Source organism: Pelophylax lessonae, assembly GCF_965119305.1.
Source record: "Pelophylax lessonae genome assembly, chromosome: 6".
Lineage (NCBI taxonomy): Eukaryota > Metazoa > Chordata > Amphibia > Anura > Ranidae > Pelophylax > Pelophylax lessonae.
The window spans coordinates 241,463,837-241,483,925 of NC_138773.1; the positions used below are offsets into that span (position 1 = coordinate 241,463,837).

Consider the following 20,089-nt stretch of genomic DNA (forward strand, 5'->3'; position numbering starts at 1 on the left):
TTGGGAACTGTCAGTTTCCGCCGCCCATCCTATTCTCCCTGCCAATCGCCATGTGAGAGGCAAGAAACGCGTACAACTATTGGACAGTGTTGGCGCTGGGCGTGGTGCCGGTCTCCGGCTGCGGTGACGTCAACCTTACCCCTGTGAATACGGGTTGGATGGAAGAAGCAGGTACCGGGTCACATGTGAAGTGAATATCGGGATCTGCAGAGCGGGGCGAACAGTGACCGAGCAGTCCGGTGAGAGGGGGAGGGCAGGGGGGATCGGGTGCTGTGCCCATCTATGGAGGTCTAGGGAGGTCTAGTCCTTTCTGCTTGTGCAACTCTCATAGACTGGGCTCTGATCATTTACACAATGCATGCATGGAGTCAGCATCAAATGTATGTCATCAGTATGCTCCATCCCTTATTCATATACCTTATTATTGTCAGATCCATGGAGAAAATCACATAGGGATCTATAGAACTCTGTGACAGATGCCCATTGATCTGTATAGGGCTGGGTGGATTGTATGCTGATTGCTGGATAGTGTCAGTGTGAACGTGCCCTAAGCCTGCATTCACATCTGAGCCTTGCGTCTTTGAGCATTTTTCTGGGGGGGGGGGGGGGTTTGTGCGATTTTATACAGGATTTTTGAGCTTTGGCAGTTTTTTATTTATTAATTTAATAGAGAAAACTATTATTATTTTTTGCAAGGTTTTTCAGCTTTTTTTTTTTTTTTTTTTTTTTTTTAGGTTTTCCATCAGCTTATTTTTTACTTTTTTTTTTTAATTACTATTATTACATTTTTTTTTATTTTTTTTGTTAGGTAAAGAGGCTAGGATTAGGGGGTTAATATTTTTATTGCTTTATTATTTATTTTTGGTTAGGGTGTTAGGCCCCTTTCACATGGGGTGGATTTGTTTTGACGGACTCCACCTGCTCAGCGGGGATCACTCCACTAACACGCCGCTGAGCAGGCGGATGACATGTCAATCTCCGCTCACTGTGCAGAGGCAGACCTGTCAGATCCCCGCTCTCCTCTATGGGGAGATCCAATGAAAAGGACAGCCTGTCCATTTTCATCCGATCCGACCTGCTGGACGGATGGTGAACATATCGCCATATGTCTGCTTTCAGCAGATCTAGTCGGATCGGATGCCAGGCTGGTGTCAGCGGACATACGCCTCAGCATAGAGGAGAATAGGTGGCCCGATCAGGTCTGCCTGAAAAATGGACAGAGGGACCCATTCGGTCCAATCATGTAAAAGGGGCCTTAATACTACTACTACTAATAATAAAATAAATACACAAATACAATAAATTAATAATATGTAATAATAAATAAATCATTAAGTGCCGGTTCACACTAGGGCGACCTGTGAGGCGACCTGGTCGCCTCACAGGTCACCGCAGGTCGCCTCCCATAGGGAAGCTGCGGACCCGTTCTAATAGGAGCGACACAAGTCGCTCCGACCTAGAAAAAGGGTCCGGAGCTTCTTTGGGGCGACCCGGAGGCGACCGCCATACACTTCAATGTTATGAAGTCCGTGGCGGCCGCTCCGAGGTCGCGGCGCGCTGCTTGCACCGCGACCTCGGAGGTCGCGGTGCGAAGTAGCGTTGCTGCAATGTGAACCGGCGCTAACTCCTTACCCTTAAATAAATAATAATAATAAAATAATAATAACTAGACACCCTAACACAAAATAAATAATTACATTATTATTATCATTATTAATCATATTAATAAAAACTATTATTAACAATAATAATTTATTCATGATGCTTTTTAATTACTTATTTTACATTTATTTATTCATATATTAATTTTTTTTTCTGTTGAGCAGAAAACTGGAAAAACATGCAACAAAACTTGCGAAGGCGCACAAAAACGTGCAAAACGTGCGGTACCATTTCTATGGGAATAAAAATGCACTGAAAATGAGCAAATCTGCCCAATTAGAGCTACAAAAAAAAAAAGCTTCAGAACATTTTTAAACTTCAGGCAACTTGGAGTGGAAATTTGAACTAACTCCATAGAGAATAATTGTTTTTTTTTTTCTCCTCCAGCGTTCTGGAGCTTCAAGCTACAAAATGATGAGGTGTGAGCGCAGTAAACACGTGGTTGAGCTGCTTTTTTACTCCCCCCCCCCCCCCCACTGTCATTATATGACAGGTGCGGTGGTTATCAGGGATACTGACCAGTGACAGTATGTAAAAAATAAATTTACATTCTGTTATGAGAGTAGTTCAGTCTGTACTACTCTCTGGGGGTGATCAGGGATTTTTTTTTGTTTATACTATTATTGCTTTAGAGTAATGATCACTGTCATAAGCAATAACTGTTCAATACAATAACAACTGCCAAGAATAGTTTTCTATTTATGACAGCTTGCTTACCATGATCACATGGTACAGGGTGCTGTGATTAGCCCACAGCTAACAAATGGTGCCAGGGCCAATCTCAGTATCACAATAGTAAGCAAAATAGTCATGAATGGAAGCCATTTATGGCTGTTTTGTTTACATTGTAATCATGTGATTGCTATGACCAATCATAGGAATCACATGATACCCCGGCGGCACACAGTTGTCACAGGTTTGTGTTGCTGCTTGCCCAAGGGGGCATGCCAGTGTGCACATGCACCATGACATATCAGTACATTGCAGTGCCTGCAGCTGCCGCCCACTCGCAGTACATTTATTATTAAAACATACATCATCTTCTGAGTGATGGTCTTTAGGCCTCCTCATTGACCGGTGCGCATGCAGTACCACCGCTAAGTGCAACCCAGTCAAGTGTGTGTTGGCATTTTAAAGTGGGAACTAAGGGTATAAAATTTACGTGTCCAGCGGTCCTACACTCACATCTTCTTCTGAGGGATGGTCTTCGGGCCTCTTTATTGGCCAGTGCAGCTTGGCGTCACTCCTGCGCATGCACAGGCAGGGTTGCTGTTAGAAATCACAGGGTCCCATATAGATAACCTGACACAGGACCCCACACAGCCAATGCTTCAGTTATGAATGAACACAATGAGTGATTAGTACCAATGACTCATTGTGTTTATTCAGGAAAGGAAGGGGCTGGTAAATATGATATATATATATATATATATATATATATATATATATATATATATATATATATATACTGGACCATTCCCCCACTCTCAATCTTGAAGGATCCCATTGTGTACTTGCAGCTGCCGGTGGAAAGAAGAGGAGGAAAGCTGGAATCGCAGGGGGGCACACGGGGGGGGGGGTCTGGACAGTAGGGGGAAACCTATGATGCACAGGGAGGGTAATCAGTGTGGTGGGGGGGGGGGGCAATTACTGGAACCCATCCTTTGTATGGCTCTCTTTGCAGCAGATGAAAGCCAACGGGATGGAGAAAAGAAGAAGCCAGCTTTCAGCTGTTGCAGAGCGAGCCATACAGGGCATTGGTTCTGGTAATTGCCCCCCTGCCACATCAATTACCCTCCCTGCCCACATCTGATTCACCCTGCTGGCCCGGGCCCTGTACAGGTGGACTGGTGGTACCCCCTTATCTATGGCCCTGTGCACAAGAATCAGTCATCCTGGCATTGTGAGCTACACATGCTTTTCTTCAGTGAAAAACGCAGGTAACTGCAGTGCCACACATAGAAGACTAAAGGTTTTTATATGTTATGTTCACACCAGAATGCTGTTTCACTATGTTCCAGAGCTGTGCAATTTTTTGCAACATGTTTGCATAATATCACCTAGAAAAGCATGTAAAAACGCACCTTCCACCCACAACAATGAGCTCAGAGGAAACATGCCTTAACAAAAGAAAATCATGCAGAAAAACACCCATAAACATGCAGAAAAACGCGCAGAAGCGCAATTGACTGCAGGTGCATTTTTTATACGTTGTAATGCTATTGAGCCCTTAAGACTAAATGACTTCAGCAGGTGTTTTGGAATACGTCGAAGGAGGCCAGAGTTCTATTTTAGGTAAGTCTGAGTGATTCAACACACCCTTTCTGCATAGACCAGCAAGCCTTATCGTATTTTAAGCACATGTTACATGACTGCCTGACTTTTCTTATCTCCCCCATTCATTCTTGTATATTGTGTCTTTATGTTTCTATAGGCCAGAGGCAGAAATCAAAATGGGTGATGTGGAAAAAGGGAAGAAGATTTTCATCCAGAAATGTGCCCAGTGCCACACTGTTGAGAAAAACGGAAAGCATAAAACCGGACCAAATTTATGGGGTCTCTTTGGTCGCAAAACAGGACAGGCTCCAGGATATACCTACACTGATGCCAACAAAAGCAAAGGTATTAGCCACTTCCAGACCAGGCCTTTTCTGGCACTTTTTGTTTACATGTAACAATCAGCATTTTTTTGCTAGAAAACTACTTAGAACCCCAAACATTATATATATATATATTTTTTTTTTTTTTTTTTTAAACCGAGGCCCTAGCGAATAAATTGGTGGGTTTTGCAATTTTTTTATGTCACACCGTATTTGCACAGCGGTTTTTCAAACACAAATTTCTCTTTCGTTCATTGACCGACACAGCTCCTGATTCTTCTTAACCATTGGGTTATATTGTGTATAAAATTAAATAAGTGCGCAGGATCAGTAATGTGAATAGCTGCAACCTTCGAACCAAATGGTGATAAAATTGTGTAGAAAAGAAATCAGGTGCGCTAAAATTCACTGGTTTCACAAATCAGGAAAAGGTGTGACACTATAATGAGTGTCCCCCATATACCTGTGATGTGTTTCCAAAATTGATGTGCACTTGAACGGGTGTACAGTAAATACTATGCACCCTGGTGCATATACTTGGGTGTGTTATGGTGAATAGGTGATGATAAATGGATAATGTGATACCAACATAAACCAACAAAGTGCACAAGTAATTCAAAGAAAAAGTGTCCAATATTTCAATGGTTGCCACCTCAGTGTATAGTCCATATACATATAAAAGTGCATAAAGTCCCAATCGTCCCCTCACAGGCTAAAGTAAAATCCACTCTGTGGGTTCCTCTAGATCCGTGGGGTGCAGATGGGTTCCACCACCTTTGTGGGGATTAGCCCCTTACCATAGAGAGAAGAGGTTAAGGACGGATAATCAGCCCAGTAGTGTCTTGGGAATTCAGGGAGGTCACCGTGAAATAATCAGATAGTAAGTGTGGCCTCTTACCGGATCGCTCAAACCAAAAGGCGACTGTCTCACTGATCTTTCGGTGTCTCAACCCAATCCCGGTCCACTCTTGTTCTGGGTGTTACTCTCCGCACAGGTGAGGGCTTCCACGTGTATCTCACAGAAACAGAATCAGACCATAGCGCAGTACCTTTGACAATTTATTAAAACAAAAGTATCCAGTGCACTTACAGTTAGATGTTAACTAATGGACACAGGAAACCGATACCGATATTGGAGAGGCCGTGGCCGCCTGCAGTGCGGTCCTCGGCAACTTGCAATGACAATGCGGCGCTCCTCTGTGACGCGTTTCCACTAAACAGTCGTCTACGGAAATAGGAGTCCACTAAACAGTCGTCTACGGAAATAGGATATTGCCCCCTACAGGAGTAGGATACTAGGAAGGAAAAAGCTTGACTACGCCTATGGCCAGTCCCAGGGGGTGTACACCCACTCTCTGCTATAGGCACTCAGTTTTTTTTCTGCCTAGTCAGGAGTAAGGACCTAGTTCTTTGCTGTGATCTCTGGTCCTGGCGATTTCGTCTTCAGGGCTGTCCGGTACAAATTAATTTGGATAATGCTATGGCTGTGGTTAATGTCAATCACCAAGGGGGCACAAGTAGTGTCCTGGAGGCTCGGTAAGTAGCCGGCATTCTAAGGTGGGCTGATCGATTTGTTCCAGCCCTCTCAAATTTCTGTCACGACTCCTGTGCAGGATCAAAGCAGAAGGGATTCCGTCTAGACTGACTCCGCTGGTCTTGGTATGCCGATCGGGTACAGCTGGTCGCCGATGCTCCTTGGGGGCCTCCTCTCAGGGAGGATCTGTTGTACCAAGGACCGTTCTTCTATCCTGCTTTACAGTCACTGGCTTTGACGGTTTGGCTGTTAAATGCAAGGTGCTGAAGGATGGAGGTTTGTCTGAGTCTGTGATTCCTACACTGTTTAAAGCTAGGGAATCTACTTCTAGGAAGATCTACCTTCGTATGTGAAAGACGTACATTGCGTGGCGTGAGTCTCTTGGGGTTCATCCTTGCTCCTTCTCAGTGGATCGGATCTTAACCTTCCTTTATGGGCGGGTTGAACAGAAATTGTCCTTGAGTACCATTAAGGGCCAGTTATAGGCTTTGGCGGTCTTTTTTCCAACAACCTTTGGCCTCACACTCCCTGGTGCGTACCTTTCTTCAGGGTGTGTGACATTTGGTTCTTCAGTGTGGGCTCCGTTGCCGCCCTGGGATTTTAATGTGGTGCTTTCAGCTCTACAAAAGTCTCCCTTTGAAAATATTTGGGAGGTTTCCCTGCTTGCACTGGTGAATATGCACGCAGGGTGTCGGAACTGGCGGCATTATCCTGTTGTTCACCTTATTGGTAATTCACAAGGATAAGGTGGTGCTTCGCCCCTGTCCGTCATTCCTTCCTAAGGTGGACTCTGACTGTCATTTGAATGAAGACATTGTGTTGCCTTCCCTGTGTCCCATGCTAAACACCTGAAAGAAATTGCCTTGCTTGCCTTGGATGTGGTCCAGGCAATTAGGGTGTACCTGGCAGTTATGAGTCTTTTAGGAAGTCAGACCCTCTATTTGTGCTCATGGATCAGACAGACGGTGGTTCAGGCCTATTGCATCAGGAGTCAGGTTCCTCCTTTCCCTGTCAAGGAGCACTCTACTAGGGTGCTTAGTGCCTCCTGGGCTTTCTGTCATCAAGCGTCAGTGACGCAGGTTTGCGAGGCGACCACCTGGTCGACAGTCATACTTTTACAAAAATTTTATAAAGAGGATGTGTTGGCATCTGCTTATGCTTCTTTTGGCCGCAAAGTTTTGCTGGCTGCTGTTTAGAAGACCTGGTCCTCTTTGAGGGTGTATTGTTTTTTTTTCAGGTAAGCTCCAATTGTTTATGGTTGAGCTCCATGTTACCTGGTTGGCTATGGTTAGCCTTGGGAATTTTTTTCTGCTTTTTTCCCACCCCTCATGTTTAACACTGCTTTGGGACGTCCCAATGGTTAAGAAGAACCAGGAGCTGTGTCCATCAATGAACGAAAGAGAAAATGGGATTTTTGACTTACCGCATACTCCATTTCTCTGATGTTCATTGACGGACACAGCACCCACAGAGTTGGCTTTCCTCTGACACTGCTTGAAATAAATGTATAGTGCCTATAGCTGAGAGTGGGTGTATACTAGGGCTGCACGATATTGGGGAAAAAAATCACATTGCGATATTTGTTCCCCAACGATATATATTGCGATATTACCCACCTCTTCCTGGTGTACATGGTACAGTCGCCTCCCCTCTGTATTTGGTACCTTCTTGGCAGCCTCGGCCCAGGTGCGCTCCCTCCGTCTCTTCTGTTTGTCCCTCATGATCAGGCTGTGAAGTCAGGGGGGAATCTCTCTGGATGGGGGCAGACGGACACGCGGGAAGTGGGGGTCACGCTGGAAGTTGCAGTCCTCTTCACCAGGCGGCTCCTTCGCACCGTAAGCACACTCCCAGTTCCCCACAATACACTTCCGCCCCACAGCACAGCGAACCAATCACGTAGTGAGTAGCGGCACAGCGAACCAATCAGGTGTGCAGGCACGCTTGATTGGTTCCCTGTGCCGCTGCTCACAGCGTGCTGCTCACCGCCCAGTCAGAAGTGCTGCAGAACACCGGATTTAACATGTGGGACGGCTGTATTCGTCTGCCTTCACTGAGTCCCCAATATCGCATGATCCGGCGATGTGAATATCGAATATTACATCTTACAATATTACATTATACGAATGTTACATCGAATATCGTTCAGCCCTAGTGTATACCCCCTGGGACTACCCATAGGCATAGTCAAGCTTTTTCCTGCCTAGTGTCCTACTCCTGTAGGAGACAGTATAACCCAGTGGTTAAGAAGAATCAGGAGCTGTATCTGTCAATAAACATCAGAGAAATGGTTTTTACGGTAAGTCAAAAACCCCACTTTTTTGGAAAAAATACATTTTTTTTTTTTTACATTTTAATAGAAAACACAATACATAACCTAGTTTTATTGTAAATTACAAAAGATGATGTTATGCCGAGTCAATAGATACCAAACATATCACATTATCCCCACTTTTATATACCTGTCAGCGCTGCCTTATCCATCCTTTTAAATCTATGGATAGACCTTAAAAGATCAGTGCGTGACAGACAGCCAAGAAATCTCAAAGAACTGGAAGACTTTTGTAAGGAAGAATAGGTAAAGATACCTCAAACAAGAATTGAAAGACTCTTGGCTGGCTACAAAAAGCGTTTACAAGCTGTGATACTTGCCAAAGGGGGCAGTACACGATATTAACTCTGCAGGGTGCCCAAACTTTTGCAGACGCCATTTTTTTTGTTTTCTGTTATTTTGAAAGGGCAAATGATGGAAATAAAATCTAACTTTTGTTAACGTATTATAAGAATGTCTAATCTGTAATTTGATGCCTTTTGGAGATTTTTTCATCTTTCCTTGGCTTCTTTATGCACATTAATACAAATTGTTACCTGGGGTGCCCAAACTTTCGATCCCCACTGTATGTGTGTGTGTGATATATATATATATATATATATATGTGTTAGGGCTGAACGATATTCGATGTAACATCGAATATCGTGCTGCAGGAGTGGGCGATAGTCACATCGCGGGATCAGCCGATATTGGGGACTCACAGTGAAGGAAGGTAGAAGAATACAGCCCGACCGCCCCGCATGTTAAGTCCGTCCTGCAGCTCTCCTGACTGAGCGATGAGCAGCGGCACAGGGAACCAATCACGCGTGCCTGCACACCTGATTGGTTCGCTGTGCCGCTACTCACGACGTGATTGGTTCGCTGTGCCGCTGCTCACCGCTCAGTCAGGAGAGCTGCAGGACGGACTTAACATGCTGGACGGATGTCGGCATTGTCGGGCTGTATTCTTCTACCTTCTTCCACCACTGTGAGTCCCGATTTTCTCTGCTTATGCCTAAGTTCCACAGCACAGTCACACACTGTCATGATCATCTTATTAACCTGCAGTTCCCTACATTACCATTAACCCTGGCTTGCCCTGTATGGTGCAACTGCAATGACATTTAGAAGAAGGCTGCTGCTGCACTACTTCCCAAATCCTACTACAGTAACATTAACCCTGGCTTGCCCTGTAGTACAATCAGAAGAAGGCTGCTGCACTGAATCCCTACAGTAACATTAACCCTGTATTTAGCCTGGATTGATGGCTCTCTCAATATCGCAATATATATCGTTGGGGAAAAAAAATATCGCAATGTACTTTTTTTCCAATATCATGCAGCCCTATGTATACCCCTAACCCAAAATCTGCATAGTTGGGTCAACCTGGCATGGCAGAGTACATGAGGCCTTAGAAAGTCAGGATTTCCAGAGAGCTTCAGCAGCAAATCAGTGCAGTGAAGTAGCACAGAAAATATAAGAGCAGACTCTTCCTTTGGATTAAATTGGATTCTGTTTACACAATGCAGGTTTACTGCAATGCAAGTTCCGAAACATCCACAATAAAAAATTGTAAAAAATCTATTTTTTTCATCAATTTAGGCCAATATGTATTCTGCTACATATTTTTGGTAGAAAAAAAAATACAAATAACCCTTTATTGCTTGGTTTTGCGCAAAAGTTATAGCGTCTACAAGCTATAGGATATATATATTTTTTTTTTTTTTTTTTTTACTAGTAATGGCAGCGATCAGCGACTTATAGCGGGACTGCGATATTGCGACAGACAAATCTGACACCTGACACTTTTTTGGAAACCAGTAACACTAATACAGTGATCAGTGCTAAAAATATGCATTGTCACTGTACTAATGCCACTGGCAGGGAAGGGGTTTACATTAGGGACAATCAAAGGGTTAACTGTGTGCCTAGCTGGTGTTTAGGTGTAGTGGGGAAGGTGCTTTTACTAGTGGAAGGCCCATATGGATTGGTGTTTCTGCTTTACGGGAACACGGGATACATGCCTTCTGTACTGACAGAAGGACAATCTGCTTTGTTTCTTTGTTTACATAGGCAGATCGCCATTCTGCCTGTGTACAGAACAATCAGCAGGCACCGGCGATGCTCACCCGGGGCTGATACCCAGAAGTTCAGAATCACGTCTAAAAAGTATATGTGATCCTGTGGAGCACAGCCACCCTGTAACAGTAAATGTGCTATAGGGTGGTCAGCAAGTGGTTAAAGTAAGTGTAACGTCTCGTGTGTTGTTTTTTTTTTTTGCCCTTCCCTCCTGTCGAGCACGAGCTGCAGCTCCCTGTGTCCATTAAGACACAGAGCTGTCGTTGGTTCCCGCACCCTCTTTCTCCTGATTGGCTAACTGACATTGATTGACAGCAGCGGTAGCCAGTGGCACTAGGGCTGTGTCCTAGCCAATCAAGAGAGAGAGTCTCCAATGGCCAAGGGACTCATGGACATCGCTGGACAGAAATGGACTTCAGGTAAGTATTAGGGGGCTGAGGGAGGCTACTGCACACAGAAGGTTTTTTATCTTAACGTAAAGTATGCATTAAGATAAAAAAAACCTTCTGCATTTACAACTCCTTTAAAGTGTATGTAATCCCTAACAATTAGCTTCTCCTATTTGCTCCATTTTGGTCTTTTTAAAGTGATTCTAAAGGTTCATTCTATGCTTGAAGGTAAAAAAAAAACATTCAGTATGCAGTCACTCCATTAATACTTACCCAAGCGGGCTTGTGATCCAGCAATGTGCACAAGAGCAGCTGCTCACCCAGGGCCCCGCCTTCTCGTTCATTGTCATTGGCTCCCGCTCCTGTCAGTCACAGCCAGTGAAGAGGGAGTGTGGGCAGGGCCCAGCCCTGTTCTGTGTGTCTTATGGCTTGGGAGCAAGCATGCACAAGTGCCCCCATAGAAAGTGGCTTGCTATAGGGGTACTTGGATAAGAGGAGCCGGAAGCGCTGGTGGGGTACCTTTTAGAAAAGGAAGATTGGGGATGCTCTGTGCAAAACCATTGCTCAGAGCAGGTATGTATTACATATTTGCTATCAAAACTGGAAAAAAATTACCTTTCTCATATCCCTTTAATATATTATATACTGCAGGGCTCAAAATTTAAAGTCCTGAGCTAGTAGCCAGGCCTTAAGGGTTACTCGCCACCAGCTGCCCCACCCAACTCCTAACCTGCCCCGCCCCTAATTCCGCCCCTAAACACGCCCTCATAAATTATCTCATAAAATTACACTGTTAAATGTTTTTGCATTAATGCAGAAGATGCAGAAATAAATATTAATAACAACGTTTTCAGTGCCCATCAGTGCAGCCTCATCAGTGCCCATCAAGGGTCTGGAGGGCGAGGCTGAAGAGCACTGGAGGGCTGAAGACCACTGGGGGGCTGCAGAGGGGGGGGGCTGAAGAGCGCTGGGAGGGCTGAAGAGCACTGGGGGGGGGGGGCTGGAGGGGGAGGCTGAAGAGCACTGGGGGGCTAGAGAGGGGGAGCTGAAGAGCACTAAGGGGCTGGAGAGGGGGGGGGCTGTACAGCACTGGGGGGCCAGCAAAAGAAAAAAAGAAGGTGGATAGGAGGGGGATGGGGCGGCTGCATATAGAGGAATTGATCTTTCCATATTCCTCCTGCAACCGCTGAATGCCTGCAGAGAGGAGAATCAGCAGCGCAGCACAGACCGAGGGAGCAGCTGATGATCGGCGTGAGTACCGGCTTGACACCCCCCCGCACCCCCCATTGGTATGCCACTGCTGGCCGGATAATGACAGAGCGCGGATCATCCCACTGTAACCGCTTTAATTGTAATTGCCGGGCGCTCGCCGACACACAGTCCCGCCTCCTAGCCCGACTTCTCTGATAGAGGTCCTGGTTGGCCAGGTGTTCTGTCTATCAAAGAAGCCGGGCTAGGAGGCGGGACTGTGTGTGTCAGCGAGCACCAGGCAATTACAATTAGAGCTGTTACAGTGGGATGATCCGCGCTCTGTCATTATCGGCTAGCTTTCCTCTTCTTCTCTCTCTCTCTTCCCCGGAGCAGCCCAACGCTCGCCCTACATCATTTTCCAATCGCAAAATGCTAGCAGGCGAGTGGAAAATTTGAGGGCTGCCATATAGAGCATTTTGTTAAATCTGTTTGATACAGGACAAAAAAAGAGCTCTTACACATAGCTTTTTCTTTTTACCAGTCCTAATCTGGCTTAGAAATTCATAATAATAAGTAAATAAAATGACTTTGGATGATTGGGATGTACATTTTTCCTTTATGACTTGGAGATTCTTAGCTATGGAATAAATTCCCACCTAGGAGCAAAACTTCAGATGTATGCCCATGTACATACTGTAGATAATAAGTGACAATGGACAACAAATAATGCTCATTGGATTATTATTTCCTTTTTTTCACAGGTATTGTTTGGGGAGACGATACTCTGCTAGAATATCTGGAAAACCCCAAAAAGTTTATACCAGGAACCAAGATGATATTCGCAGGAATTAAGAAGAAGAATGAACGCTTGGATCTAATATCCTATTTAAAACAAGCAACATCGGAGTGATTAGTCTAGTTGTATTAAAAATGTTAAAAGCCATGTTTGCAGCTGACAGCCACATTTTGTATCAATGTAAATGTCGTCATACTCATCTAACAAACTAAAAGAAACACGACTCTGAATGTCAACTGAAGAGGTGATGCAAGTATTGGTAAAAGTATTGGAAAGTATTGGTTCTTCCAAAACTATCTGTAGGTAGATGCTGGGGAGTAAAATCACTCACTGGCTTCTAAAGTCACTTGTGAATTCTGACAGCAAGATCTCTACTCTGGAGCTCAGTTCCCGGCCACCTTCTGTGTCCATTACTAAACACTCTCACAATGTCTGCTGGGTTTTTTAGTAGAAGTGTACTGAATATACATTTTCGTACTGAAAATTTAGGAGGCACTTTCCCGAAAACCAAAAATGACAGTTATTAAAAAATTTTTTTTTTTTTTTTTTTTTATATATATTATTGTATTATATTGGATTTTAATATCTTGAATTTAATTTTTTTTTTTTAAATCAAGAAATCTTGAATTTAAATTAATATGAATTTATTGTCATTCATTATTGGCACCTTTAGTGCAAGAAAAAGCTCAAGAAAAATGTATCCCTTTTAAATTCTATGTAAGTTTTCACACTGGTCCATTGCGCTTCTGTTGTGGTGTTAAAAATCTTGCTTGCTGCATTCTTGGTCCGTTAAAAAAAAAAAACAAAAAACAGACAGCAAAATTGCACCTCCCCATTAAAATGCATTGAAAACGCAGACAGAAAGTATCAAGGATGTACCCATGTTCTGTTTTTTTTATGCAGCTTTTAGGTTACATGACCTATGAAAAACACCATAAGCACAGTAAAATCGTGCCAAAATCTGCACTTTTTTTTTCTCATCTGTAAATAAATGCCGATAACACCATTTTTGACTGATATGTTTTGGGGCATCTCTAGTTTTTAGCTAACTTTACATTTTGGATGAGGTGGCAGGAGGAGTGAGACTCTAGGATGGAAGAGCACAGCTTGGTTTCTCAAAATACTAAAGGTGCCAGTGGATGATTTGTTAAGCAGGCATCTGCCCAATATACACTGCTCAAAAAATCAAAGGAACACTTTTTAATCAGAATATAGCATCAAGTCAATTAAAATCCTGGGTAGAGATCTGGTCAGTTAAGTAGCAGAGGGGGTTGTTAATCAACTTTAGCTGCTTTGCTGTTAATGAAATTAACAACAGGTGCACTAGATGAACAACAATGAGACAACCTCCAAAACAGGAAGGGTTTTTCAGGTGGAGGGCACTGAATTTTTTTCCTACTCCTCTTTTCTGACTGTTTTTCACTAGTTTTGCATTTGGCTAAGGTTAGTGTCCCTATTGGTAGCATGAGGCAATACCTAGACCCTATAGAGGTTGCACAGGCAGTTCAACTCCTCCAGGATGGAACATCAATATGTGCCATTGCCAGAAGGTTTGCTGTCTCCCCCTACACAGTCTAAAGCCCCGTACACACGTACCGATGGTCGGCTTACAAATGTTCCTCTTTTCTCCCCGGGATGTCGGTGTCTGCTGAAAAGTGCAAAGACAGCACAAGGACAGCACAAGAATTTTGTCCGCCGACTGCAGAAGTGATGTCATGTAATGGTTAACTTTCCCTGTGTTTTCTATTTTCTGAGCATGCCCAGTCTTGCAAATCTGCGGTCTGTCGGCCGAATTGTGTACTGACAGGCGAACAATCGTCCGTTCTGGTGTCGGCATACAAATATTTTCATGTTTGCACGAAAGACTTTTGTCCGCGGATTGTGCGCAGACATCTGTCGGAGGCACCATACTAACACGCGTACAATCGGCAGATCCTTCGTCCACCGACGTTTGTATGCCGACGATCGGTACGTGTGTACGGGCCTTTAAGGGCATGGAGGAGATTTCAGGAGACAGGCAGTTACTCTAGGAGAGCTGGACAGGGCCGTAGAAGGTCTTTAACCCATCAGCAGGACCCGTATCTGCTTCTTTGTGCAAGGAGGAACAGAATGAGCACTGCCAGAGCCCTACATGCAGCAAGCTCCTGGAGAATGAAGGAATTGATACCATTGAATGGCCCCCACGCTCGCCGGACATAAATCCAATAGAACACCTCTGGGACATTATGTTTTTCGGTCCATCCGGCACCGCCAGGTTGCACCTTAGTCTGTTCAGGAGCTCAGTGATGCCCTGGTCCAGATCTGGGAAGAAATACCCCAGGACACCAACCGTCGTCTCATTAGGAGCATACCCTGACATTGTCAGACATGCATACAAGCACATGGGGGCCATACAAACTACTGAGTACCATTTTGAGTTGCTGCAATGAAATTTCAGCAAAATGGATTAGCCTGCTGCATCATTTTTTCACTTTGATTTTCAGGGTGTCTTTAAATTCAGCCCTCCATAGGTTGATCACTTTCATTTCCATCAAACGATGTGACATCCTTTTGTTCCTAAAGCCCCGTACACACGTAGCGAACGATCGGCCGTCTTTTGTCCAGGGCTGTCGTGTCGGCTGAAAACTGCAAAAGACTGCACAGGAATTTTGTCGGCCAACAACAGCCGACTGCAAAAGTGATGTCATGTGATGGTTAACTTTCCGTGTGTTTTTTCTTTTCTGAGCATGCCCAGTCTTGCTAATCGGCTGTTTATCGGCCGAATTCTGTACTGACTGGTGAACAATCGGCCGTTCTGGTGTTGGCATACAAAAATTTTAATGCCTGCACAACAGATTCTGTTCGGCCGAAAATGCGCTGTCGGCTGTTAGAAGCATCATACTAACAAGCCTACAATCGGTCGTCGGCCGAATATTTACGGCCGACAATCGGTACGTGTGTACGGGGCTTAACACATTACCCTGTCCATATCAGTATAGATATCCAGCATGACATTTTTCCCCATTGAGATCTGATGTGTTTTCAAAGTGTTCCTTTCATTTTTTTGAGCAGTGCAGAATCTTTCTAATAGTTTTGGGTAGGCAAAACCTTTTACATAACTGTTCATATTTATGATAATTTCCATTTAATTTTACACATATAAGCTAATAGTAAATTAATATGACAGTTAGTTTGGAGTGTTTGGTCTTCTATTTTTGGTCTATTTCTAGTCTAAGGGCTCTTTCACACGGTCCGCCTCCGCAGGCGGATCCGTGTTGCTCAGCGGGGATCGATCCGCGATCCCCGCTGAGCCGGGCGGATGACAGCTCCGTCTCCGCTTGCAGAGCGGAGAGGGAGGTGTCTCAGCACCCGCTGCTCTCTATGGGGGATCGGAGGAGAGCGGACCGCTTGTCCGCTCTCATCAGAACCCCTCCGATCCGATTACTGAACAGATGGAAAAATAGGGTTTCCATCCGTCCAGATTTCAGCACAGGATCGGATGCGGATGGCAGCGGGTGTCAGCGGAGGTGACCTCCGCTGACACCCGCTGCCCCATAGAGCTGCATGGAGGATCCGATCAGATCCGCATAAAAAACTGATAGGCGGATCTGATCGGACCGCCCGTGTGAAAGAGCCCTAACTTATTTTCGGCTCTCACGTGTGGTTTTGTTAAACTCTGTGGTTTACACAATTTCAACTTAGGGGAACTTAGCTGAAAGGGTACAGCGGTGAGGCTCACTCCTGGCAGCCTGTCCAGTGGTAAACAATAAAAGAGGCATTGAACATAAATGACCTATTGCACAACTGCCTGATTAACTATCTAACTATATCTATCTTATTGGCGGAAGTAGATGGACAGCAACATTACATAATATTTAGGGTCACATACATCAACTTATACTGTCTGTATGCCAACAAACCCAGAAAGAAAAGGTGAAATAGCATAGTATGCATTGCTCCACATCAACTGCGTATAGCAGCTAAAACCGTAGTGGTTAACATATATATCAGATCAACCGGTGATCTAAACGATAATAAAGAGGAGATCATGAGTGGAATGTACATACCTAATCTGGTTAATTGTACTACTGGTACAGAGCAGCAGAAAGATGGGATTTGATAAACTCCTATGTGTAAAGGAAGACCCTGATTCCTGGCAGTCATACTCTGCTGTCCGAGCATACCAAAGGGCATTTTTCTTTTTTAGTGAGTTGAGGTCAGGACTCCTTTCCAAACTCGGTCATCCATGTCTTTATGGACCTTGCCTTGTGCACTGGTGGGCAGCCATGTTGGAAAAGGAAGGGGCCACCCCCAAACTGCTCCTACAAAGTTGGGAGCATCAAAATGTCTTGGTATGCTGACGCCTTCACTGGAACTAAGGAGCCAAGCCCAACCCCTGAAAAACAACTCCACACCATAATCCCCCCTCCACCAAATGATTTGGACCAGTGCACAAAGCAAGGACCATAAAGACATGGATTAGCAAGTTTGAGGTGGAGGAACTTGACTGGCCTGCGCAGAGTCCTGACCTCAACCCAATGGAACACCTTTAGGATGAATTAAAGCGCAGACTGCAAGCCAGGCCTTCTTGTCCGCCATCAGTGCCTAACCTCACAAATGTGCTTATGGAAGAATGGTCAAACATTCCCATAGACACACTGCTAAACCTTGTGGACAGCCTTCCCAGAAGAGTTGAAGGTATAGCTGCAAAGGGTGCGCCAACTCAATATTGAACCCTACTGGCTAAGACTGGGATGAAAGGTAGGGGGGGGGGGGTCTTTTTAAAATCTATTTAGTCAGTGTTCTAGCAGTCAGTGTATTTGTAATTCACGGGTCCTGGGCTGCATGGTTAGAAAGGTGACACTGCTGTATCCAAATTTGTCAATTTTCCTGCAAAATCTTGCCTGTTCAGTAAAGAATGAACCACACGATTAATGCTTGTCATTCAAAAACAGAGTAGGCACATGACATAGGAAGCTGCACAGATGAAATGGTAATGGTGGTATCATCTCTGTAGCCCCATGGTGTGGCAGTGCTGTGTGATTTGTAGGAACAGTTTAGGAGAATTAGGCCCCTTCCACGCATACGGTCCGTTTGTCCGTTTTTCATCCATCCGTTGAGGGATTAAAAACGGACATCAATGCATCTCTATGTAAAAACGGATGATCATCCGTTAACATTCGTTTTCATCTGCTTCCGTCAATGTCTGTTTTTTGGAACGGACGAATGTCCTATTTTTCATCCGTAAAAAAACGGATCGGACGAAAAACGGATGTAAAACGGACAAACGCTCCGTTTTTGCATTGGTAGTGGATGTAAAAAAAAAAAACGGATGAAAAACTGATACATTTTTGAGGTGACTGAACTGAACGGACCGTATGTGTGATAAGGGCCTTACAAACACCTTTGGCAGGCAGAACAGGTTGCATATAGGTATCTAAGTTGCATGTTCTGCCATTTTCTTGGAGTTTCACATTTGGGGAAATTTTTGCTTTTTTATTTTAACTTCAGTTTAACCTCAGTGCATACCTGTCAGCCATTTTACAAGCTGTACTGTGGGACCAATATAGGCTGCCTTGCCTCTGAGAATATTAGTTGACTGATGTTAACCACTTGCCGACCGCCGCACGACTATCTACGTCGGCGGTCAGCCCCTTACAGGCAAACTGACTCAGGTCTACGTCGCTTGCTTGTGAGGGTCTAGGGAGCGAGCGCGCGCCCCCGGAGGCGCGCTCCCGCGTGGTCACGGACCCCCCCGCGCGTGTGACCGGCAGACCCGATGTCCGCCGGCCACTCTGCGATCGGCGGGGGAGAGGGAGAAAGTCAGGCGGTTTGTGTGAACAAGCTGCCTGTCATTCTCCCCTGTGTATGAGAGATGATCATACGGTTCTACTATGTAGAACCGTTGATCACCGTTCATACAGCTGAAGCCACAGCCAATCACAGTAGAAAGCACGCCCCTAGGGACACACACAGCCCCTCCCTCTCAAATAAAGTTAACCCCTTCACTACCAGTGTATTTTTACAGTAACAGTGCATATATATAGCACTGATTACTGTAGAAATGTCACTGGTAACCCCAAAAGTGTCAGTCAAGGGTCCGATCTGTCCGTCGCAATGTCGCAGTACCGCAAATAAAATCGCAGATCGCCGCCATTACGCGTTAAAAAAAAAACAACAAAAATTACAAAAATCTTTCCCTTTGTTAGTAAACGCGATAACTTTTGCGCAAACCAATCAAAATACGCTTTTTGCGATTTTTTTTACCAAACATATGTAGCATAAAACAAATTGGCCGAAAATGTTAAAAAATTTTGATTTTTACATTTTTTTTGGGGGGAATTTCATATAAAAAAATGTGAAAAATATTGCTATTTTTGCAAAATTGACGCTCTTTTTTTGTTTATAGCGCATGATCAAAAAATTGCACAGGTGATCAATTACCACCAAAAGAAAGCTCTGTTTGTGGGGAAAAAAGGACGCCAAATTCATTTAGGTACAGCGTCGCACGACCGCGCAATTGTCCATTAAAGTCACGCAGTGCCGAATCGCAAAATACCCCCTGGTCGTTTAGCAGCCAAATCCTCCGAGGCTTAAGTGGTTAAGCTGGTCTAAAGGCTTGCAGTGCTTTTTTGAATCGATGACTCTGAGCAAGTGTGGAGTTCAGGTGTTCTGGTTTACCTGAACTGCATGCTTATTCTTGGACCATGACCTGAATAGTACTAAAACCAGATCCACCCAGACAGGACTAATATTTTCAAAAATGGGACAACAATGGCAGCCTTCACATTTCTTTCAGTAAATGTTTCTTTTATGGCTTGTTCACACAGTAGGAGTTATTTTCCTAAAACTGGAGAGTTCAAAATCTGGTGCAGCTCTGCATTAAAACCAATCCGCTTCCAGGTTTTATGGTCAAAGCTGAACAAGCTGAAGTTGGAAGCTGATTGGTTTCTATGCACAGCTTCACCAGATTTTGCACTCTCCACTTTTAGTAAATCAACCCCAGTGTCCTTTGATCTGCATTATTCTGCCTCTGCCCACCACCACACATGTTACATAGTAAATGATTCTGCCCTGTGCACATTATACATGTGCAGTGGTGTGCATAAAAATCCAGCTTAATGAACTTGGTGTGAGCAAGCCCTAAAAGAAAAAGTCACATTCAAGTGGAGTTAGCTCCTAGTTTTACTTTCTGTTAACAGGTGCACCCCACTAATCCTAGATTCACTTTAATTTATTTTATTTTTTTACTAAGAGCCTGACTTCAGTCGTATCATCCACAAGGTTTTGTAAGCTCTTTATTGCTCTCATTCTCGTGTCATTGTTCTCCAGCTGTAGTGGCCACTTCTTTTTTGTCAGCAGCCTACTACATAAGGCTGGCCATACACTATACAATTTTCTTATTCAATTTCCTTTAGATTTACCTTAAACTATGTAGTGCAAGGGCCTGCCTGATTGCATACAAATTGAAAGTGTTTAGGTTTGACCCTACATTACATGGTTTTGGTAAATCTAAAGGAAAGTTGAACAAGAAAATTGTATAGTGTATGG

General features: G+C 44.3%; 1 protein-coding gene across 1 annotated transcript; it reads left to right on the forward strand.

The window, feature by feature from the left end:
• Positions 1-207: 207 nt before the first annotated feature.
• LOC309558912 (cytochrome c, somatic A) lies at positions 208-12,805 on the forward strand. The gene is made up of 3 exons (XM_082262007.1): positions 208-239; positions 4,097-4,284; positions 12,525-12,805. The coding sequence occupies exons 2-3, from the start codon at positions 4,116-4,118 to the stop codon at positions 12,671-12,673; spliced, it is 318 nt and encodes a 105-aa protein (XP_082118133.1). The 5' UTR covers positions 208-239; positions 4,097-4,115; the 3' UTR covers positions 12,674-12,805.
• The last annotated feature ends 7,284 nt before the right edge of the window (positions 12,806-20,089 follow it).